Source organism: Clinocottus analis, unplaced genomic scaffold, assembly GCF_023055335.1.
Source record: "Clinocottus analis isolate CAN_PGR_092001 unplaced genomic scaffold, fCliAna1.0.p SCAF_22, whole genome shotgun sequence".
NCBI classification, from domain to species: Eukaryota; Metazoa; Chordata; class Actinopteri; order Perciformes; family Cottidae; genus Clinocottus; species Clinocottus analis.
The window spans coordinates 6,927,382-6,952,355 of NW_027175954.1; the positions used below are offsets into that span (position 1 = coordinate 6,927,382).

The 24,974-nt window shown below is 37.4% G+C and overlaps 2 protein-coding genes across 2 annotated transcripts; one reads left to right on the forward strand and one right to left on the reverse strand.

The window, feature by feature from the left end:
• Positions 1 to 24: 24 nt before the first annotated feature.
• cisd2 (CDGSH iron sulfur domain 2) lies at positions 25 to 4,669 on the reverse strand. The gene is made up of 3 exons (XM_068589122.1): positions 4,461 to 4,669; positions 1,839 to 2,053; positions 25 to 1,604 (listed from the first exon to the last, which is right to left on the reverse strand). The coding sequence occupies exons 1-3, from the start codon at positions 4,561 to 4,563 to the stop codon at positions 1,515 to 1,517; spliced, it is 408 nt and encodes a 135-aa protein (XP_068445223.1). The 5' UTR covers positions 4,564 to 4,669; the 3' UTR covers positions 25 to 1,514.
• Positions 4,670 to 5,935: 1,266 nt separating this feature from the next.
• On the forward strand, positions 5,936 to 24,774 carry suclg1 (succinate-CoA ligase GDP/ADP-forming subunit alph). Its single transcript, XM_068588976.1, has 9 exons — positions 5,936 to 6,168; positions 9,610 to 9,716; positions 11,787 to 11,903; positions 12,117 to 12,329; positions 12,929 to 12,986; positions 13,504 to 13,587; positions 16,288 to 16,439; positions 19,954 to 20,142; positions 24,351 to 24,774. Exons 1-9 carry the CDS (start codon positions 6,135 to 6,137, stop codon positions 24,375 to 24,377), a joined length of 981 nt encoding a protein of 326 aa, XP_068445077.1. The 5' UTR covers positions 5,936 to 6,134; the 3' UTR covers positions 24,378 to 24,774.
• The last annotated feature ends 200 nt before the right edge of the window (positions 24,775 to 24,974 follow it).

A 24,974-nucleotide genomic window follows, 5' to 3' on the forward strand; every position in this document is an offset into this window, starting at 1 on the left:
CGCTTCCATTTTTAATATATTGTAAGTGTGCCTTATGTCCGTAATTCAAGTCATTGTCCCTTAAATTTTTGGCTTTCAATCACTTTACTTTTTATCTGTACAAGCAGCCTGAGTCTATGAGGGCTGTGTTGGTCCAGACTGAAATATCTAAACAAGTATGGATTGGATTGTCATAAAGTTTGGCACAGATATACACACTATCCAGAGGAAGAATCCTACTGACTCCTTCCTGACTTTTCGTCCATCACCACTATAAACTTCACATTTGTGGTAAAAAAAAAAACAAAAAAACTGACAGCCCTAAACTTAAACAGATAATGCTCTCCTGCAGAAATATGAGCCTGAATGCAAGTTCTACTTAAACAAATGACTAGTAGACAATTATATTGTGATCAATCGGTTCAAGTTATTTCAGGTCAACATGTCATGAGGGGTTACCAAGTCATAATAATAAAAATAAGAAGAAGGGAATGAAGCTACAGTTCTGTTTGCCAAAAACGGTTGAGTTTAACATCCCGACTATTGCTTTTTACAAATTAAACAGGAGGAATCCATCAACTTACAAAGATTCATAAAGACAGTTATTCAAAAAGGTATTATTGTGGGAGTACAAGTCTCACTATAAAAGCCATTTATGTATAAAATGTTGCTGATGAATTAAGGAATATTCCAGCAGGTCGTCAACTATGTGCTGCCATTTTGACAATACAGAAGCAAGAAAAACAAACAAACAGTACAGATCAAAAGTCTTATGTGGCAGAAGTTACTTTTTGAAACCTCAACACCGTACAGCGGTTAAAACTGTATAACTGGATATTACTCAACGGTTTAGTGGTTTGAAATGTTTGTAGGCAACAGAGAAATTGAAAACTCAAATGTTTAAAGGCTATGAACAAAAATATTTGACCATTTCCCATATACACAATAACTTATAAGAGATCATAACTCACATTCTGAAAGAGTGAACAGTATGTAGATATTTGGCACAAAGAAAATAAAACCTAAGAATCATTTAAATTGAAGACATACAGTACAAAATGTTGGTTACCAGTTGGACTAGTCTAAAGTATTTAACAAAAAGTTACTCTGATAGGTTCAGACCATGCAAAGTCATCATAGGATTACTGCATTTATGTTTTAAGCTTGTCTCTCAAAGTGGTCCCAATGATTTGTAATTGCTTCCAATAAGAGTTAAACATGACTATAATTAAATGTACAGTCATAGAAAAAGCTTGCTCTGTTAAAGTAAAGGATGAATAAAGGCCCAAAAGAGAAAAACACGTTCTATCCTGCTTGATATAATTAAAGAACCTAAAATACAGTTTTCACACAACAATCTTTAGGTGTTTAAGGACCACTTCAAATAACAACTCAAATAATTGAAACAACATCAAGGCAAGACTTTTGTTAAAGAAGAAAAAAAAAAACACAAAAAAAAACAAAAGACAGAAATATAGTTAACTCAGAAAACCAAAGTTTGGGGAAGTGAGAAGAAAATTTCTATCAGCGGCCAATTATAGTATCTTCTTTTTGAGTATGAGCGGTCCCACGTTGTCTCCAGTTAGCTCATTGTGCTTTAAGTGTGACCTGTCACACACAGGAAACTAGAACAGGGAACAACTTAGTATGAGCCGAGAGGCAAGATACATAAACATTAAGCTCCACCTTATCCCGACTTTAATAAAATATTAATGTCTGCATTTATTTTTAGTTTCAGTAATACAACTACAACTTATAGATCTGTATTGATCACATATGTAGCAAATGAAAATAACTGCCAGTTTAACTAGTCCTATAAATGGGGATATCTCCATGTATGCAGAAGAGGTACAACTTACAGTTTTGGAGCGCCAACAGCGACAGTAGCATACACTTGCGCTGTTCAGGTCCTCGATGTCTATCTCATTGACCACTTTGGGGTTTTCTTTCTGGATCTTCAGGTTGATCAGACTGTCTCTCTGCTTCTTCTTCTTGGGCAGGAATGGCCGAATGGTCAGATAGCCCAGCAGAGCCAGGATGCCCAGGAGAGGCAGCAACCGCAGCCACTCAGACACTGCAGACACATGACATACATATCAGCAAACAATAACTACAGCATCAGCACTGGCACACCTTATGTAACCAGAATGTAAACTGAAACCAGCATTTGCTTGAAATGCAGTTGTGGCTATTGGCCTGTTGAGGGTACGAAAGCTCTGAAAAGCAAAATGCCTCAATTCAGGGCGGAAATGATTAGTTGATAATACATTTTTTCAAATGACAGATTATTAAAATCACCAATCATCTAGTTGTATTTATCGTTGACTTGGTTATCTGTTGGAGCAGCTCGCCTCGTACCTGCATTTCCACTCTATTGTTGTGCTTGAGCAACAGCAAAGGGCTGAATGTCACACTTCGGGCCAGAAGAGTTCTTCGAAAAAAACATTGTACTGTCCACATTGAGAGGACCGACAAGTGAAGTGCAGTGAGGATTAATAAGCAGTTATGTAATTTTGCTATTAGCGATGAGTTATTCCCCACCTCCTGGAACTTTTCATAATACTCTTATGACAATTAGAAGGCTTTCAGTAAAAGGATTTGATGCCTAATGGGACATTGCTAATCCTTAATCTCTTTAAGGAATTACATATCACATGTAGCAGTGCCTAATAGGTCTTTCATCTTCTAATCTGCACTGACTTCAGAAACATGTTTTAACATTTGGCAACATCTTAACTTAAAGACGATGCTGATTTCCAGGGTCATACTTGTATTTTAGGTTCCTACTAGAACAGGATTACATGCCTAAATGTTCAAAAGCTCACACTGTCAGTGCAACAATGTGTCAGTATTTCTGCTCATCCAAGTCTGAGTCGTCGCCTTATTTTCAGTGTCACTGCAGCCGGAGACTAACTAGCAGCATTACAAATTGCAAATGTTTCTTTTTTACTAGATACTGTCGCTGCCCTTGCCAAGGACTTTACTGTTACACCCTGGCAAACATCCTGATCTTTCTGTCATACTGCATTTTACATATGATATATTGGGACATACTAAATATTTTTTTCTGGCATTCTAAGCAATACTGTCTCAGTGAACATATCAACTACACAGAGTTTAGCACGAGTAATAGCAGTGACTGTACAGTTGTGATATCCCAACCAACCTGGCGGCTCGTTTCAAAAAGGCACAGTTTCTGAGTACAAGCCGTGTGCACATCACTGTAGATTGAGCATTTTGTATGTATAACATTAACTCCAACAAACGTGTTTTATAATATTTTTTTAAAGACATGGAAACTCACTTTCTACAAAGTGTGACCTTTATAAGACTTCCACAAGCCTAATTCATTTGTACCAATTACCTCAATCACTGGAATCTTCCATCTGTGCGTTTGCTTTCATGGCCTTCTTAGAGAGTTGCTACTTGTCAATTGTCACAGGAGCACTTCAGTAATGCAGGGCTAGATCAGCTTTCTATACATTTTGGGGCTATTTTTAGACCAAATGTGATACCTTGCAAATATCTGTGTTGGCTGTTAGGTCAAGTTGAAGTTGAAAATCTGCTTCAAGACGGATGTTGACTATTTTTTATTTCCTTGATTTAAACTGCATACTTGTGTTTAACTAGAAGCTGTAATTATGTATTTTTTTGCGAATGATTGAGTCTTTTTATTAAAGAGTTGCAAATGCGTTAAATAAACTTGTGTTCTTAGTTTTTTTAAAAAAGGGCCAAAGAGATGCCATGTGTGAAAATAAAAACGTCTCATGATGTTGTCCAGTCGAGGTTTGTTAGTTTTAAAAGAACATACAAGTTTACCATGCGTGACTATAGAAGAGCAACTAATGACTTTTAGATATTTTTTAAATCATGTTGTCTGTGTAAACACCAGAAAACAGCCCAAGGTGACAAGCCAGGTGTTGTCTGACTACACATCCAAAAGTCAAATAAAAGCTACTGTAATGTGAATAAGAATAAGCATCATATTTTCACATGCGAGAAGCAGTGAAGAGTTTCAACTCTGCTTTCGCTAATACGATGACATTAACATGTTCTCATTTTCAGGTACCATGAGAATTTGAGGATTTAGTGTGGGTTTTTTAAACAGTGTGACCCCTTCAGGTCTGAGACTCACTACCCTGCCTGGGCATCACTTGATGGTTTAAACCGGTTCCGTGTTGTGATCGAGCCAAACATAGCACAGTAGAGACGCAGAAAGTGAATCAACATTCAATATTAATTGTGGAAAGTGTTTCTATAGGACTTGAGGTCCTGACTGAGTTGAAGATGCAACAAATTAAACGAAGACAACGAGTTGTATTGGAGCTATTAAGTAGCCCTTTGATGGCGAAGATCCCGACTACAGCGCGGCTCAGCGTTCAAGAAAGTACGTTTGTTCTGTCCCTGAGGAAGTGTCCCCGAAGAGGTGGGAGTCATCTTCACTTGACAGTCAGAAGTTGAACACAGTTGCAGTTAATTACCTGTTAACCTCGCAAATCCGCCGATCGTCTCTGGAAGCGGAAGCCTCTTGAGGTAGGCTGGAAGCTGGACTTTAATTATCCTTGAAATGGATTCTAAAACCATCTTGAAAAGCTCAATGTTGCAGGTTTTGTGTGTGACTTGTGGTAGTTCCTGGGGCTCGTTTATGTCATCGCGTTCATTTATGAGCGCAGCGTGTCACCGGTACGTAAGTCCTTACCGTGAACCCGTATGTGAAACACAGGAACATCCGGAGAAGAGATTGCGTTAAAGTTCTTGTGAATATGCGCAACAGCGACCCGTGACGCTGGAGCGAGTGACCAATCAGCGTCGGAGGAGTTGATGACTCGTGATTGGACACATTGAATTCAGCTTGAATGAGGTGGTTCCTGTCTACTTCAAGTGCTCCTCGTGAAGTTAGTTTTCTAAACACGAAAATAAATAAAGCAACTTATGAAACAAATCAGATTATATATATAGATCTATATCCATAGATATAGAGCTATAGATATAGATATCTATAGATATATCTTTAGATATATCTATATCTATCTATATATATATATATATATATATATATATATATATATATATATATATATATATATATATCCATCCTATCTTTACAGTCAATTAATTGAACATATATTTACTAGCAAAATGCAGCTCTGTGTAAAAATTAAAGTTAAAGTAATAATTATTAATGATTAAGATTACAAACGCTCAACATGTTATATATGTTGCAGATCCAGTTAGTGATAGCAATGCATTGTATTCAATAAGTATTGATAAAAGTTGAATCTATGAGTTACCACTGAATACATTTAGTCAAGTAAAAACTACTCACACACCCTGTGATGGAAGAATACAATCTCACAAAAATGAAAATAAATCATAGTTACAGTAAATCATCGTACAACCTATCATACTTGTAAAGTTGGGCCCAACACTTTCATGACAAACTCCATAGAATCCTCTTCTAAAACTCTCTTCAATGAATCTGTCATGTAGGCTCGTTTAATGTAGCCAAATTAACTTCATATGTTTACATATATCTCTGAGGTAAAAACTGCATATATTTTATTTTTGATATGAAGATGTTAACTGTCACATACATTTTGAAAAAAGGTCTCGTTGACTGATGTAGATTTAAACGAGTTCAGAATCACCATTTGTCAAAATCACCATGTGCCTACTTATTAAAAAAAAGACAAGTATTAAGTAAAATAAACAAGACAACATAATTTAGGACTAGTCTGGCCACGTGTGTTAATCATATTGAACCCAAAACAAGAAATATCTTAAAATGAATGACTCAATATGGCGTAAAAGACTACTGAAATAATCCATAGGGTTAAAGCGACCTCTAGTGGTTTCTTTCACATAGCCTGTTCAGAACTTCACTACCCATAATGCTTTGTAACATGAGGTAGCCAACTAGAGTCCCTTCAAACGTTTGTCATTTCTGCGTCTGCTTTATATACTGTATTCAAAACCCACAAATAAAACCTTCGGTAGACCATTACCAATTATCACGTAAATCTTAAACTGTATTATAAAAACAAGCATATGTTGTCAAATTCACGTAATTATCCAGATCGACGGAGATATCTGTAGCCATCTAAAATCCTTGTGTTGGGTCCTCACACTCTGGTGTCATTGGTGAATGACCGAAGATGTCTCACTGTAGGTTGTTTGCCAGGCTGCTTTGTAAGTATTTTAGTAATTTCTATTTTTAATCACTTGAAATGTTCGACAGTTTAGTTTCTGTGACATAAGTATACGTATTGGTTTTGTGCTGTCTGCCACCAGAGCATTGCAGGCTCGTTCAATGTTTCCCTTGCTAGCAAAGCCTCCCTTGGTTTGACAGTTAGCCAGCCAGCTAACTGGCTAGCTCCTGCTAACGTCCTGCTGAAATCTAACTCTAACCCTGAGCTGCCTGCTCCCAGGCCGGAGCAAGTATCGATCTTCGACCTTATATGTCCTCTCGGTATAACCTGCTGGTAGTCCGTTTGCTCTCCTCAAGTTGTTTTGTTAGTGTGAGTTAGAGTCAGCTCATTTCATGTATTTGTCCATGAGTTGAAGCAGCTGAAGTATAACTGTTCAATCAGTCTATCTGCAGCATACGTGGTTGACGTTACAGCTCTGAGCATTTCTTCTTAGATACCTGACATCTAAGTTGACAAGCAACAGCTTTTTTGCGAGCCTCGTATGCCTTAGTCGTATTTTTGTAGCTGTGACATTGTTGAGACATTGAGCAAAAGTGTGTAGCTGAACTTTGTGACTTTACAGGGTCGGTTCAAAGTTCACTGTCAGCGAGGAGGTTGAATACTGCTGGTTTACCACAGCCCAGTAAGAAAATGGTAGCTTACTGCCGGTTGTATTGTGTTCAATCGCGCAATAGTTAACCCCAAAAAAATGTGTGAAGTTTACTTTGTTGCACTTTGAATCAAGCTTCTAGACTCAACAGAGTATCCCTGGGAGTAATCGGTGTTCTTTCCATCCTATTAGGCCTTATTTGACCTTTCAGTTTGTGACTAGTGGCAACTCTTGTTTGATGCCTTTATCTTCAAACTCACATGTGATAGATTGAGTTCATTAGCTTAAGGTTTCAGAACATCTGTGTGTCATACTAGTGCATTGAAGAGTTAATCGGTTGTAATGGGGCGTTCATTTAGGTCATAGTTTCATATCATCTGTTCATGAAGTGAAATCTGAATGACTTTGTGTTTAATAAGGCTGCAGTTAACAAGTTGTTTTTAAATTATTTGTTGATTAAGTGATTTACTTTAAGAAAGTAGTGTTTAAGAAAAGGCCACTGCAAGTTTCCAGCACCCAGGATGACATTTGAGAAGCTCTGTTTAACTGTTCTAGCCTTTTGCATAAAAGAAATGCGAAAAAGTTAAAATCTTGTGTCCGTAGTTGTACAATTGTCTTTGGTGATGAGCAGTACATGCATATTACATGAGATTAGATTATATTACAGAGAGATCATCACAATGTCGCCACAGACACCAAGTTTGTAATCTGCAAATGTAAGCATTTTCAAGAGTGGGCCGTAGGCTCAATCACCATCGTGCAACCTTATTTGGCGATAGATGGTGACTTATATAATCCATCTTTTTCAACCTTGACCCTATTCTCCCATATTTGTATATCTAAGTGAATAATTGAGAGAATACTTTTTGAAATTAGTTCAGTAATGAGGGAGAATGGGAGGATTATGGAAAGATCCTTTCCATAATACCACACAGGAAAACAAGCTTTTCTTACCTTCACTTGCGATTTGTTATTGTCATGTGACTTGTTGTCAGAATAAAACAGAAAGAGTTGGATAAAGGAACGCAACGTGTCAGTGTGTGTGTTGTGTTTTAGTCTCTTGGAGTTGGTATTGGTAAAACATGTTAATGCAGCAAGCGATTTTAGAACAAAACTAATAATAAATATAATGCAGAAATGCAAATATTTTTGAAAAGGGTCGAGCGAAAGGTAAAGAATGTTTTAGTTTTTATTACTTTTTTTAATGTTTAATTTTTTTTCCATAATGTTGTCAGAAATTTAACAATCTGATCCTATCACTGGCAAAAACAAGCAATTTTAGTGGGTGTAAATGGACAGTCTGAAGTTGCCCTGATCAAATTACATTACTGCTCGTTAAGTGGCTGCTGCCTGTAACGTTCTCCCTTAAGAAACAAAAACATGAAAAATGGGAACATTGTAAAATGTCTATACTCGTAAAGACAGTGAAATAAATTAAGAACTTGTAAGCTTTCACTTCAAACATATTAATTTACCATTAATTGTTTTTTAAATTCAATTTCTTATCTTTAAATTTTGCAAATGGATTAATCAACTATTTTTTTCAGCACGAAATGAGTCATTATTTTGTATGTATTTATATATTGTGTTTTTTGTTTTTGCTTTCAAAAAATAATGCTGTATTTACAATTAAGCCTCATTTAAAATATATTTAGAGTTTTTCTCCTATGGTGTAACACCTATGAAATGTCCAACCAGTCACTGTCTATAGTATTCATTATGAGGTTGTGTAGCATACCTCTACTTTTACCTGGAAGACAAGGTTGTTCATAACAACTGAGGTCTTTGTCTTATCAGTTGTCTCACAGTAGTATACAACTTGACAGAGCCTCTTCACTTGCTCTTTGACCTGACTTGCTTCTTACTACAGTGTGTGTATATCTATCTATCTATCTATCTATCTATCTATCTATCTATCTATCTATCTATCTATCTATCTATCTATCTATCTATCTATCTATATCTCAACCTGATTAAACTGTCTGCAGCTGCTCTAAACAGTTGATAAGAGATGTGGGATTGAACTGAACCATACAGTAAATGCAGAGCTTAATTATTTAAATACTGCAGGGCTGGATAATTCTGTCTTTTTGTCCCAATTAAAACATGTGGTCTTTTCATCCAATGTCAATTGCACTTTTATTCCACTTTCAAAATATATTTTCAAACACATGCAGTTACCCTGCAACTTTAGCTGACAGTTCAAAAAATGTGCATCCTTGAAATCGACAGCATTATTATACATTTCCTTCAATTGTTGACACACAGCCCCACAGCCGACACGTAAATAAAAAATATGAATAGAACATCTTAGAAGACTAACGTGCAGTAAAAGTCAGGGGCGGCTGCGGCTCAGGAGGTAGAACAGGTCGTCCTTTAATCACAAAGTTGGCTGTTTGATCCCCTTGTCCTTGAGCAAGACACTGGAAGAGAAATGCCCCCTTTGGGCAGGCCAGCAAGTTGCTCCGCCAGCAACGGTGAATGGATGTGTGTGTGAATGAGAGGAAAAAGGGTTTAGTCTGTTAAGGTAAAAACAGTCCATTTACCATTTATACTGAGGAACAGCTCAAATTGTATGTCAACAACCATAAAAGATGATCACAGTAGCAACAAGATTATTTTAAACTCTTGAAGGAAAAATGAAAAGACAATTCTTATTTTAATTTTTCTTTTTAAATCTTGGTTTAGTTGGTTTTAAATATATTTATTTATTTATTTTATATATATATATATATATATATATATATATATATATATATATATATATATATATATATATATATTTATTTTTTTGATTTAGTTTTTTTACCCCTTTTCTCTTTCTCCATTCAGTGCAGCAGAGTCAGAGTGGAGTCAGGCACTGTTATAGTGCATCAAGGCAGAACCTCTACATCACCAAGGACACAAAGGTCATCTGCCAAGGTTTCACAGGGAAGCAGGTTTGTATAGCCACATGTCACATTACCACTTTTCCCTTTTTTAATTAATTCTTCACTTTAGATTAGGTTTTGTTATGAAATCTCAGTTTTTCCTTACTATGTGTACACTCACTTACTCTTTCTGAGGTTATATCTGGAGCTCAAACACAGAGAGGAGAGTTTATAAAAGTATATTTCCATCACTTTTAAAATGTGTACAATTTACACCACCCTCTTTTCCTGCACAATACCTGAATAACCTTTTGTCCCTCTCTCAGTGCAGACAAAGCTAATGAATATTGTCTATACAAAGTAGATGGAAGTTGCATCAGTAAAACATAACAGAGAAATTCATTTTTTTATTCAATAGTGTACTGGTTGCGACACTTGATACTTTCCCTTGAATAACTATAAATTAGGTTAGTTCCTGGTTTTATTTCTGCTAGTTTGGGGTACTTTTTTTTCTTTTACTCTCGTGACAGTCCTTAGTCACAGTTTTAGTCTCTGATAATACCTTTCAGTTATTTTTCAAGAGCATGAAAATCTCAGGTGATTCACTTGTTCAGTCAAGGAGAATAAAAATCTTGGCAAGTGTGCTCAACAAGCTAGATATGGGGACTTTGTAGATTTATATTCTCCTTCTGTCCTCATGCACATTTCATTTTTCATCTTCCATTTTCACTTCAACATAATAAAAGGTGGTTAAATATAGTTCCAGTGAACACTCCGGGTAATTAGAAAGGGATGAGAAATGAAGCAAGTGCTATTGAGTGCACATTGTCGAGTCTTTCTGGCTTGATAAGCAAGCAATTTTGCAAATTTAGTGTCTCGACGTTTGCAATAATAATTACTGGAAAAAATACAGCAAAGTTAGCAGAAGGTGAACGAGTACATTACACTTTGGGGAAAAGATGCTGATTCATAGCTTCTAATTCCTCTTAATAGGCTGCTGATCATTTTACATGAGGACCATTTATTAACACGTGTGGTTATGACCCTTGTCGCCGTTATCTGCGTTGGTTCAGCATCTTCAGTAATATTTAACTGACTACAAACGTATATGATTTGTCAAGGAGAAAATTAATTTCCACTGTCTTGATTAATGAAAATACATTCATTCATTCACAAGATTTCACCTCTTAAAATTCAATGTAGTCCCATTGGTTTTCCTGCTGCTTTATTTTGTTTATTTTCATTTCAATTGGTGCCTGATGGGGATATTTGTACCAGACCCAGAACACTATGAACTGTGAAGTAAAGTAAAAGCAGTTTAGATCACCAGCAGTCAGTGTCTCTTTATCTACAGTACACACATGCCCCTCTTTACATCAAGTTTCCACATTTCCCCTTATAAATTCAGATTATAATTTGTTTTTTCTATAAGTACAGCATACTGCCACCTGATGTAAGTTATAATTTGTTAGAAAAGCACTATATAAATAAAATGCATTATTATTATTGTCATTACTAAGTACTCAAAGTCACTTTACATATCAGTTAAAATATCCGAAAAGATAAACATTAAAACAAATAGAGTAAAACAAATAAAATTACATTATTATGTTCTATAAGGATCATCTGAGGTTAAGGCAAATTAGAAAAACTTCCAAAATAAAAAGTTATCTAATGGATCAATTTCATGAATGTCGGTAATAAAATATTTCATCTGAGGCAGCGCATGACGGGTACCCGATAGTGGACATGGAATTGACAATATGTGAAATAAAACTATCTTTCTTGGGGGATATTTTACAGTCGTGTTGGAGAATATCCAAAGCTGCGTTTGATTTGTTTTTCAAATATTCTGCAAGGAGATTAATCTTAGCTAAAATCATTACTTTTCTATCAAAAACATGTGTATTTCTTCTTATGAAATATATATTTATTTTATTTACCAGTTGATTTCTCTAGAACAATCCAGCCTCACTTCTGTATCCTTCCCTTTTCTCAGGCGCACAGGTGATTAATCCCGCATGGCAGCCTATTTCCTCCTTCCTCTCTGTCTGTAATGATATCTCAAGGTTGACGCTACAGAAAGCGGCTGTACCCCACTTCATTACACACTCATAACTCCTCCTCCTTTTCTTACAGGGAACATTTCACAGTCAGCAGTCTCTTGACTATGGCTCCCTGTTAGTTGGAGGTGTTTCTCCCGGGAAGGGTGGTAAGACTCATCTCGGCCTGCCAGTCTTCAATTCAGTCAAGGAGGTATGTATGACTCCTTATCAGTCTGTTGTCATTTTTTCACATCTGCTGTAAACATATTGAAGCCGAGCTGAGCATTTGACAGATTTGCTGCCTGCAAGGGATTGTGAAGCTTTTACAGATAGATTTTTTTTTAAAAACATTAGGTGGCACTATTTCATAACTTTTGAATTTCCATTTTTAATGCACCACCAAAACCTTTATTCCTCGCCTCAGGCAAAGAATGGCACGGGGGCAGATGCCACTGTGATTTATGTGCCGCCCCCGTTCGCGGCCGCGGCCATTATCGAGGCTATTGATGCCGAGATCCCCTTGGTGGTGTGCATCACTGAGGGCATCCCCCAGCAGGACATGGTGAGAGTCAAACATAAGCTCCTGCGCCAGGGCACCACCCGTCTCATAGGCCCCAACTGCCCAGGAGTCATCAATGTAAGCTCTCACACACGCACATATACTAATGCATGTGCATTTTTTTGTGCCGGCAATAGCCATGGTAGGAGGCATTATGTCTTCGGATTGTCTGTCCTTCTGTTGGTATTTGGCTGGGGCTGCAGAGCTAGGAGTACAGTCGTTCTTTTTGGGATCTAGTGGTTATTAAGATTTAATGCATTCATATTTTGTTACCTTTTCAACAGTGAATTTAAGGAAACTAGAACCTTAAAGCACAAGTTATTTATTCTGCTGTTTTTTATTTTTTGGTGATAAACAATGTTATTATTATATAATATTAGTCAGGTTAAATAGCCCAGGTTTTCATTTTTTAAAAGTATAGCAAACTTTTGCATCTTGACAGTGAATAGTTGCTGACGTTCTGGTTTATTTTAAAGTGTTTATGGTGGAGAAAAAAAGCTTCATAATTGATGACTGTTGCAAAGCATGATTCAAATTTGGGTAACTGATAATACAACATTACCAGTGATATCAAGCAGATGTAGTAGTTGTTGTTAAGAACACAGTCGTATGTGTGTATTTCAAAGTAAATGTTTTGTATTGTAGGCAATTAAATGTTGAAACTAACTTTTCTGCAGCCTGGAGAATGCAAGATTGGGATCATGCCAGGCCACATTCACAAGAAGGGAAGAATTGGTGAGATGTTGTATTTTATTTTTGTAATTTATGAAATGACACACTTTAAATCATTTGTTTGGATCTTTAATCCTTTAAATTATTTATGGTTGTATAAGTTACTTCTAAAATGCTTAGTTATTTCATTGAAGAACATTAAGTGTGATACAAAAGGGAAAAAAAAGTTATTCACATAAATACCTGTCTTTCTAAATGAAACACTGTACTTGAAATGTAGATTGAGCTTCTGCTGTTGACAGCTTGATAAGCAGCGTGTGCTCCTGTTGACCAGTGAACCTTTACAGGAAGTCTGTTTTTCTAGTAAACCACCCGTCATCATTCCCAAAGCGTAGACAAAACAGCTGTTAACGGAGCTGAGATCTCTTTTGTTTTTGCTGTCATGATGAAACGATTCACTTAATGTTGTATAGGAAATGACAGCTTCATTACGTGTCACTTTATTACTCTTGATTGGAGCGGTGTTTTAGTTGGTATTTAAATAAAAACAAAAATGTAACGAAGTGAATCTTTCTTTCAGGCATTGTGTCAAGGTCGGGTACCCTGACATACGAAGCTGTGCACCAAACTACACAAGTCGGCCTCGGCCAGTCACTCTGCATTGGTAGGTACCAATGACCTATGGCATATATAATTTATATTTAGCACACACAGCTCCCAGTTTTATATCCAGACGATATTAAATCAAGCAGTTAACTGGGACCGAAAGATGAAATTGATCCTGATACAGTGTCTTGCTTTATGGGTTGTTAAAGACGGGCTGGTCACTTTAAACCAGCCACTCAACATCATATGTATGTAGAACTTCTTTTGAGCCTCTTTGTGAATGTTTCTTGAAGTCCTTGAGTATGAATACATAATAAGACGGTTGTTGTATTGTTTCTAGAATTTTAATTAAATTTCAATAATTATGCGACAGGACTAGACTTCTTAGAAATTGGAATGTGAATCTACTAAGTTGACCTTGCACTAAAACTCATTGGATTTTGATGCATTCCAGTGAATGGCAATGACGCTTTGTATTGAAAAATAATAAACCCACTTTCTACTTTTTAACACAGTTTAAAATATTCCTGTGAGATCTGAACAACGTAGTTGTTGCCGTCTTTGAAGTGCTCCATTGAGGATAAACAGAACACTTCAGTGGCTCAAACGCACATTTCTTTGTCCTTTAGAATCTTGAAGGAAATTTGTTTTCATCTCATGTGTTTCTCAGTCAGATGATAGTAAAGGTTCAAAACGGAAAAACCTTGTGATGAAGTATACCATTATGGGGCTGAAGAAGTAGAGCCATTCATAGAGCATTTTCATGAAGGCTTTTTAGTTGTCTCTTGTCTTTCAATTCATGATCATTTTTGACGAGATTTAAGTTTTAATTTCCTGAAGCAGCTAAAAGTATACATACAAGATACATACTGGGTTCTGCATGACTTGCAGGTGATGCAGTCATGACTGCATGTGCCGAGTACAGATGTGGAGCTTTCCATTCACAACTCATCATGTTATTATCCTGACTTTTTATCTCTACAATTTTCCACAGCCTTATTTCTGTGATTTGCTGATTTATACTTTGGTTTAGCAGCACATTGAACTTCATAGCACAGATGGGACATGTTTTTATGCTGCCTTAAAGTAAAAAAGAATCACACCAATTTAATTTATCGACTGACCAATCGTGTGTTCCTTCTTAGTGTCATTCTCAATTAAATGATGAGTTGAAGGAAATTAAATATCAAATGTCTGTTGTTGATGCAGTTTTATGTCCTGGAACTATCAGCCAATCTGTTTTAATTTCATCAGACCATCTAGACTTACTGTAATAATACCATTTCTACCTCACACTTGTACTTCTCTGCAACACATTGTGTATAAAGATTAACTTTTTTACAAAGACAAATTCCTTCGGCAAATGTATCGCCCACCACAAAATCTATATTAGAGGGCTTGCTGGATCCCGAAATGAACTGGAAAAATAACTTGGCTTCATTATTATTATTTCAACATATTAATTATGGAGTGTCGTCTAGCCAGACTTAATAAAAAAACAGTGCTGCAACCGATTTAAATATGGTGGAGTTTATTAAGGAGGTTTATTGGTGGTTCTGCTCGTGATTTCTTAAGTTTGAGCATGACCTCGGGGCTTCAGCAAATTACGGTTTATACAATATTTAATATCAATGTCATTTTTGTTGCAGGTAATGTGCTTCCTATGATTATTATTCATGTACTTTTTCCCTTCGTGTTGCCAGGTTTCTTTAATGATAAGAATATAAATCTAGGTGACGATTTGTCATTGAAGATTCATCTCAGGATGATTTGCCCTTGCTTTTATGGTCCTGGTGTAGTTCGTTTTAGAAATAATTTTTGAAAATAATCATTGCACCGCTGTGATTCGTAAACGTGTCGTACTTCATGATTTCTTGGAACTGAAAGGTGTCATCAAACTCCGATGCAGAGATAAAGTTCAATTGGAATAGTTTATAAGATGAAACAAATGTTCGGTAACTTTGAAGTAAGATTAAAAAATGTAGTTATTTCTAAAGAAAATGTTGCTTATCTACACTTTCTATAACATATTGTTGTTTTAGAGACTCAATTTAACACAACTATAATAAATATTTTTATAATAACAAAAGGGCTGCTTAAAGTGACAAACATACATATAATTTTTTACCCTCACCTCCATGAAGTTTCCGCATTTTTCAGCTCATTGAGTTGGATTTTCGACCCGTAACTTAACTGTTTTTATTCACTCTCACTGCTTTAATAGAGTAGTTTCAAGAAGCAGCAGGCATCTGGTACACAATATAAAAAAAGCTCTAAAAACCCGACTGAAATCTACCTGCTTGGCATCAAATGCCAGTTGAAAAATCATGACACCAAAGTGAAAAACAGTGAAATATCTTAAGCTCGTGCTAACCACAAACCTTACTTTAGGCATCTAACCAAAACTCATGAAAAAGAAATGATTTGATTTTTAGACAAAGGAACCAGAAGCGCAAAAATGCTAACTCATTTAGGGATTTTAGGACTCATTCCTGCAGCACTCTATTTAGAAGGTTAGAAAAAGTGATTATACAATATTATTAAAGTGAAACAATGCAGGCTTTGCCAAATAGATTTGGGCAATCCCATGAAGAACTGTGAATAATCTAAGTGCTGATTATCAGACTATATTGACAGAAAGCTAGGTTTCCATCTGCTTCTAATTCCACTCTCTGAAAAGGCCATCTGATCCCTTTTTAAATATTCACAGGAACAGGTTCTTGATTAAACAACAAGTGTTTGCTTTGTCTCCTGCAAGGTATTGGCGGGGATCCCTTCAATGGAACAAACTTCATAGATTGTCTCGAGGTTTTCCTGAAGGATCCCAAGACGGATGGCATCATCCTTATTGGAGAAATTGGAGGCAATGCTGAGGAGAATGCTGCAGATTACCTTAAACAGCACAACTCTGTAAGGAAATAACACACTATTACTTTACTTCACTGACCTTTTAATGCAGTCTGCTACAGAGCTTCACTTGCGCTGAGGAATCAGCTCCTATATGTATGGATCCTTTTCTGAATGTTATCTTAGTTATGCCGTTTCAAATCTTTGTTTTAGTCAACACTGGAAACATCGTAAGACTAGAACAATGTGTGTGTGTGTGTGTGTGTGTGTGTGTGTGTGTGTGTGTGTGTGTGTGTGTGTGTGTGTGTGTGTGTGTGTGTGTGTGTGTGTGTGTGCGGGTGTGTGTGTGTGTGCGGGTGTGTGTGTGTGTCAGATGGGATGTAGGTATAATTCACTAGACGTGTTCTAGAAACCCGCATTGTTGACGACTAGTGAACCTTTAGAATGCCTATGTGTGATAAACAGCAGCAGGGTGACAATCATCTTATGTGGCCAAGTGGTTCCACCTTGCAGTTGACATTTTCATCTTCACCAGGCCCGTGCGTCGCATTTTGCTCCCCGCAGATAACTTTTTTTAATCTGTTCCATTTTGTCAGTGTATGCGTTTGTTTCTGGGCATGTGCACACTCTTATGATGCATCTTGAGCTGAAAAATGGATTTGATTCGCCTTCCGCTGCTCTAATGCATGCTAATCTCCCGCTGGCGTCTCGGAAGCATAACTTCTCTCACTCAACAAATAAAGTACAAACACCCACCACTCCCTCACCCACAGTGTTGACAGCAAGGGACGGTTCAAATTAAACGTGTGCATGAAAAAGCCCAGCGGAGCGTGGGATTAAGCTGCAGCACTCGCGTACAAAGTCAGTTGTGAAGAACATCATACAGAAAAAAATACACACTTATGGTACAGAAGGTAGTATAGCAACATTGTTTTTAATTTATGTCTTTTGACATTTTAATTTGCATCACCAATGCACCAACCTGGGGCTGCCCCCATATGGGATTTCTTTTTAAAAATAAGTATTATTAATAGGATGCCCAGTATAGCTGGAAAGAAGAAGCAAGTTAGCTCAGGGAAATTTGAAATACTATAAAATAGTGAAGCCATCAATTAATGATGGATTATTTCTGCTCTCTGATGATCAAGAGCCAGTTCAGAAGTGTATTTTATAAGGTCAATGATACACAACATATTTGTATTCACGAGATGTATCTCTAGCTTTAGCCTTATAGCCCAAGATCAATCTGTCAACATGTTGCATAAGCATACATACTCAGCACTTAACTCTGCTTTTAGGGCACAGATGTGGAAAGACCAATTTTGGGCTTATTCTGAAGTATACTGGTTAATATTATCAATCTCGGTAACTACATTGTTGAAGTAGGTTCAAAATCATAAAAGGTAATCTCTTAATTTATCAAAGATTATTCTTAAAGATTATCTTATTCTTATGATATTAGATACCGGTCGTTTAACTCAAAGTCAGATCATCTGCTGTGTGTGCGCGTGTGTGGTATCGATTTTCTTGATCAGTCAGTGTTACAGTTAGTGCAGACTGTTTATATACTGGCGCCTTAATCCAGTAAAGTTCAAGAAAACAAGCTCATATTTCCCAAAAGGCTCTTCTGTCAGATTATATGATGCAGGGCATATTTCAAGGTTCAGTCTTAATCAGTGTCTGCGACGCTTGCCAACATAATATGGCCTTGAAAGTCACCTGTATCAAAGGTCTGCCTATCGTTGCCAGAGTTTCCCAGGCTTTCTGAAGTCAGAAATAGGCTTTACAGAGAATATCCAAATTGCACTTTGCTTCATGCATAGCAAGTAAGTCTGATTTAATTGGCACCTTAGCGAGAGTTTCACTGATTTTTTTTATTTTTTGTTTTTTTCCTTCTATTTCAGCCTCTTGATTTTTTTGTTGTCCACCCTGTCTCCAGTGAGCTTGGCTAAACCTCTTGTAATTCTGAGGACTAAACACTCAGAAGCGTCTTGTGTTGTCGTCTCGAGGATGTGCACATGCCAGTTTTATTCATGCCTACCTGTCATGTTTATAGGGGCGGATAATTGTCTCCGTCTGCCATTTTAAGCTTGAGTGCGATTTCTCACCTTGGAGCATTGCTGTTTTGTGTTTAGAGGTAAAAAGCCCTCCAGTCAAGTTGGTGCACAGAGGTGGGGGAACTACCCTGTTGGTCTTATAATTAAGGTAATCTATCTGAACAGCTAACAGTGGAAGACAAAAGACGGGTAAAGTGAATGATAGTGTAACTCCCCTCCCTGTATGCATTGCTAGTACTTAGTATCAAGGGAGGCAGGGATTAATAGAGTAATTAAACCTCTTTCGTTTGAGGTAGATTTAAGACCCGATTCACATGAGGGTGGTTTGTTTATTCACAACGTGATTTGACTTTTGAATACTGAGTGGGGTTTTGGTGCTAATTTGTTTTGTGCTTACATTTTTCAACACACACAACAGATGCTCGAAACACATCTAGAGCACTTTAAAGTAATATTCCCCTCTCTTCAATTCTATATTAGATGTGCAAGTGTTAATGTCTCATTAGCGGCGCATTTCTTTCCAAGGTCCTCAACATTTCCCTGGCTGATAAACGTTCTGCGCGTATTAATTATTAAAAGTTATCCAGTTTGTATTCGAGACTGCCATCTTGTTCCTGCCAGTGTCGAGTCTGAATTTGGAGCAGAAATCGCAGTAGAAGTGGGTTTCTTTGAAGGACCTCGCTGTATTGCTTTGGCTGCTGTGTGTGTGTGTGTGTGTGTGTGTGTGTGTGTGTGTGTGTGTGTGTGTGTGTGTGTGTGTGTGTGTGTGTGTGTGTGTGTGTGTGTGTGTGTGTGTGTGTGTGTGTGTGTGTGTGTGTGTGTGTGTGTGTGTGCGTGTGTGCGTGTGTGTGTGTGTGTGCGTGCGTGCGTGCATACAGCAGCCAATATTTCATACTTAGGAATAACATAATTGTAGGGGACGGCTCTCGCGCAGTGCAGACACACACACACAAGCACACACACACATACACTGTCCCTCTTGCTTATGATGTTATTGCTGAAGATGAAATATTAGCTCTCTTCACCTTGGAAGTGATCTTAGCTGTTGAACGTAGCATCAATCAATGAGCAAGCAGCATGGACGGGGGCTGAACTAATCAGTGCCTGCGTGACTAATTACCATCTCAGAAATGAGATGATATGAATTGGCAGGAGCCTGAGCCCTTATCTGGTCATACACCAACCCATGCAATTAAATGGCTTGATTGACCCTTTGTTTTAATAATGCAGGCTGAAACAGAGATGGCTAGTTAGACAAGCCTGTTATCATCTGTAATGGAAGGACATGGGGTGTTTAATTCCTAATGAATGAAATGAAGGTGCAGAAAGCTTATTCTCTATTTTTATACAATCCTCTCTCCCATTTTGCTTCCTTCCTTCCTCCTAATCCACTTTGTTGCTCTGCTAACGGCACTTACATCCTCACACTTTCCCTTGAGCTTATTCTCTTTTTTTTGTCCATTTTAACCTCATTTTACACTTCCTTTTTCTCTCTCTCTTTCTCCCTCTTTTATGTTCAGGGTGCTAATGCAAAGCCCGTGGTGTCCTTCATCGCGGGGCTAACTGCTCCTCCCGGACGTAGGATGGGCCACGCCGGCGCCATCATTGCTGGTGGAAAGGGGGGAGCCAAAGAGAAGATTGCAGCCCTCCAGTCAGCTGGAGTTGTTGTCAGCATGTCCCCTGCCCAGCTGGGCAGCACTATTTTCAAGGTGAGTCCTTTGTTCCAGTAAGGTACTTTTGTTTACAGAAGCTTAAGGAATAGAAATCCTGAACAGTGACTGTTAAATATACATTTACTCAGGTATTGTACGTGTATGATCTTTAATTGAGTATTTAAATTGTATGCTACTTTGTTCTTCAACTTCACACAATGTTCAGGATAATATTTTACTTGTTTTACCCCACTTCAGTTATTACCAGTTACTTTAAAGATTACGATTTGACATTTCATGATCAGTATGTAAATAATACACACAAATGTATACACAAATTACATTTTTTAATGTAGTTACAATAAGCTCTGCCTCAACCTAATTGTGCTTACACATTACATCAAACTTTAATTTGCAATCCTGCTTAATGGTTATGTTTATTGTATATATTTTCAGTAAGTTTTGCTGATAATATTACATCCAAGTTGTTGAAAGAAGGACTTTTAATTGTAATCTAGTATTTTTTTTGAAAGTTGTGAGTACTGATGCTTGTGGTGTGATCGTGTTACTCTTTTATTGGACCGGACAGCATAAGTTTAAACTTCTTTCAAAGCTTTTCCAAGAAATATATTAATGTCAAATTAGTAACATTTCCATAATTATTTATCTTCAACTTCTCATGGTCCTGTTTGTATGAATGAAATCATATCAAACATTATACTACAGACTGCTATGTCTGAACAAAAAATAAGTATTTATTATACTAACAGGATAATTTACATGTGTCTGAAAAGGGCTTTAACAAAAACATACATTTTCTGTTTTGCATTCTCACAATCACATATAAGCGCTTTAAAAAAATATCAGTAAATCATAATGACACAAATATTGGGTTAAATTCTTCTTTTTCCCAATTTATTCTCATCCCTTTACTGTCTGTTGTGTTGCAGTCAAATTAATTTTTGGGAAAATATGTTGGATTATAAAAACAAATAGACATTCATATGCTCCTTTTATTTTCTGCAATTGATCAATTTTGATTTTTTTTTCGAGAAAAATGTCTAATCTAAATACTCAAGGTCACATTTCTTTATAAAGATGATTCTAAGCATGCTAATTATATATTTATATTGTAATAGCGCCGCCGGTATACTTCTTTGACTTCAGAGCAAAACATCTTGTGAATCTGGTCAATCATCGCAGCATCTTTCAACACCAAGCAGTTACAAATGTGAGAGGGTTTACTGGGAGCAAAAATTTTAATGTTTTCTTCTGGGAGAAACAAGGTTTGGAATTTAACTTTTTAATATGCCGTAAAGAAAGGCAGAAGAGAAAGGCATAAATTAATAAACACGTGTTGACGGTGGCTGACTTGGCCCCACCGCCTCTTTATTTCAATTAATCTCGAGGGAAGCACTGTTAACAAGATGTATAAAAAGTGAAAGCATGTATTACACCCATTCATCATCTTATACTTTCATTACCACTGCTGGCACTACTGCACGCGGATATAGATTTACACACGTTTTTTCCCTCAAACTTTAATTCATAATCATTGTGTGTAATGATGAAAAACGTGCGACATGGTTGCTCATTTTGCTGCACATTGTGTTCATACATCTCTGTTAATCTCGTCGAACGCTGTAATGGGAGCCAGTCGGCACAATCCTCCAGATGTGGGCTGAAACGATGACGACCCCTGATCTCAGGCACTCGGGCTGTTGAGATCAATCACTCACCTGCACGAGGGGTGAAGATGTGTATCTGCACAATATTTGAATCGGAGGTTCATCAATTATAAATCCAGCGACAGTAAATGGAATGGATTTTCTTTTTTTTCAGGGAAAAATAACACAGTAAGCAGACAAAATGACCATCTTTCATCTCTGAAAAAGTACATTCATTTGACCGTCTGTCAAGTGGCTGTTCGACGTGCTCATCCTTAGTAATAACTGCGATATAGAAAGCTCATGCGTCATCAAATGTGCATTTTGAGGAGTTTCCAGTAAACTACTACCAGCCGGTAATAGGGCTTTTAGTTCCGAGTGGTGTTTCATCAAATTGAACAAACTCTGCTGAAGATGCTTTTGTCCTCGAAGTTGCATAAGCACATTTTTGCACACTATTCATCATAATACTAATTACATATACACTTTGCCAACTCTCTGCTGGTTTAAACAGGATGCATCAAGCTAGTGCTGCTCTGTTGAAACTTCAAGATTCTCCCTTCTGACCATTTGACAAAATAATACTTCTGCCTCCAGATCTTGTTTTTCCTTAATGTGTTGAATCCACACCTGGTACACAGGTGCATAAGAGATGAAATGTTGAATTTCAGCACAAAAAGTAGCACAATAAAAATAAAGGCAGCGACAATCAGTCAACAGACCAGTTAATCTGTCACATCTAAACTTTTAAATGGATTAATTACTTTACCGTTTGAGGTGTTTGGGATTTACCTCACATTTGGATTGGTTGTTGTAGCCTGTGGATCAGATCCAGTTTGATCCAGTGATGTTTCATAGTGTGAATTTGATATTTCCCAAAGATCCTTCACTAAAACTGTATTTTATTTTTTAACAAGCTCACAGCCAACGCAAGGTCAAAAACGGAGATCTATCATGTGAAATAATTCAAAGGATGTGTTTATGTCGGACATGACATCCGGATTCATCTCGTGAGACGATATGATTTCAGGACATTTAACAATAAAAATGGCAAATAGTATCACAACACTGCTTTTGAGTGATAGCCCCACAAACATTGTGCAATTGGTGCATGGACAAGATATAAACCAACTTGTGCTTATCTCAAGATGATTTAATTAATATGCACTGTAGTATAACAGGACCTTTTTTAGTCATATACAAAATATCTGGAACTCACTAATTGCTGCAGCAGATACCATTATCGCACCCTGCTCAATATTCAAAGTGAAAATATTGCATGCACATGTGTTCAGATGTGTGCAAACAAACAGAAGCAGAACACATTTAATCTCAAGATCTTGTTTGTGTAATAAATTCACAAGTTGAAGGCAGCGCACACAGTCTGTATTTACGATGCCCGTGCCCCTCATACATCTGGCCCGAGGTGTGTTAAAGCTCTTGTCACTGCTCGCTTGTAAATGTCTGGCTTTTCTTTCACATAATGTTTTTTTTCACCTGTGTTTTCACCCCGTCCCATTGAGTGGCAACCTCTACTTTCCTCATTTTACTCTCGCCCCCCCTCTTCCTCATGACTTGACTTGTCAGGTGTCTGAGTGTGTCTCGCACAAAAAGTTTTTTTCCCCCTCATCTGTCACAAACAACTCTGCTTTTACGTTGGTGCTGTGATTCTTGTCTTGTACCCTTGAGTTACTGCCTGCTACGTTGGACCAACAAAGCATCTGTCTGCTTATGTCTGAAATACCCTCCTTCTCTGCCTGTCTTGTTACTCTTTCCATCACATTACTCCTTTTTTTTGTCCTCTTGTTACTCTTTCCATCACATTACTCCTTTTTTTTGTCCTCCTATTTCCTCTACAGATGTATCCCTAATATTTGAACCCTTTTTTTTTAATTTATTTTTTTACCCCGCATCATCTGTAAAGCAAGAATCTTCCCTCCACCCACAATGTCTCGTCATTCATTTCACCCGTCTCAAAGTCGAGATTAGTATTTCCTCCTCAAGGTGGCAGTAGACCTTCATGTAGCCACAGAGGAATGAGCCAACATGTGCAGGAGCGCTTGTGTGTTCTGCAGACCTGATAAATGACATTTGCATTAAGTTACTTTTCCCTGTGGAATAGAAAATTCTAGTGGAACGACATATTCTATCATCCTACGGTTTGTTTGATATTCCCCAAATTGAATATGTAAATGGCAACATCCTTTTTAATGGCTAACATAATGCCTTCTCATTTGTAGTCACATGGTTGGACTGTGCTGATAAACACAGCAATTGTAACCTGGCATTACTCAGTTTCTTTTGCAGATGTGTAGCCTCCATCAATCACATGAAGTGAGTTGTTTTTAGTGTTGACAACTGTAACTTACTGACACATACGGCGCTACATGATATGCACGCTCCAGGAAAAAAAAAATAAACGTCGGGCTCCCCAGAGCTCCAACCGCCTCAGTTTTCCCACCCCAACAGCAGATCTGATGCGCCACGATCAAAACAGAGGCTGTGTGAATTTTGCATGAATAAATCATTTACGTCTATCTCACTTCATTTTACTTGACGTCTGCTTCTTTCTTTCTCTCTCTTGTCCATCTCCTGCAGGAGTTTGAGAAGAGGAAGATGTTGTAAATTGTGCGGGAAGGCAACCAACCTTTTTACCCCTTGCCCTGAAATTGAGATGAACGGCCTGATTCTAGTGGTGGATATGCCCGACAGCATCTGTGAACCCTGATTATCTCAACTACAATGCCCTCATGCAGTGTTTCTGTTGTAATTTCTGCCATGAACTTGTACCTTGCACATAACAAAAAGAATTAAACTTGGTATTCAAATGGTGTCCTAAAGAACTCATCGTATACACTGTCAAAGCTTTATAGATGTTTTTCCTTCACACAATGCAGGCAGCCGAATGAAGGAGGCCATTGTAACCTTGGTGATCTGGTTCGTTCTGTTATGCTCTTGCTTGTAAGACCATCACTCATTTCACTGGCTGTCCACCTGAATAAGAAATATTTCTCATATCATTTTCCTGCCGTGTTGTGTCTCTCCTTTTGGAATGGCTCATTTGTGGAACAGATGTGGTCTGATTACTGAATGAGCTCGTCTGCCTCCAGATTTCTGGGGGATACAAAAGGTGGCTTTTCAGTTATGTAAAAAGTTAGTTACCAGGGGAGGTGAAGGTGCTTTAGATCAGTGTGTTTCAACCTATTTAAATATTTTAAATAT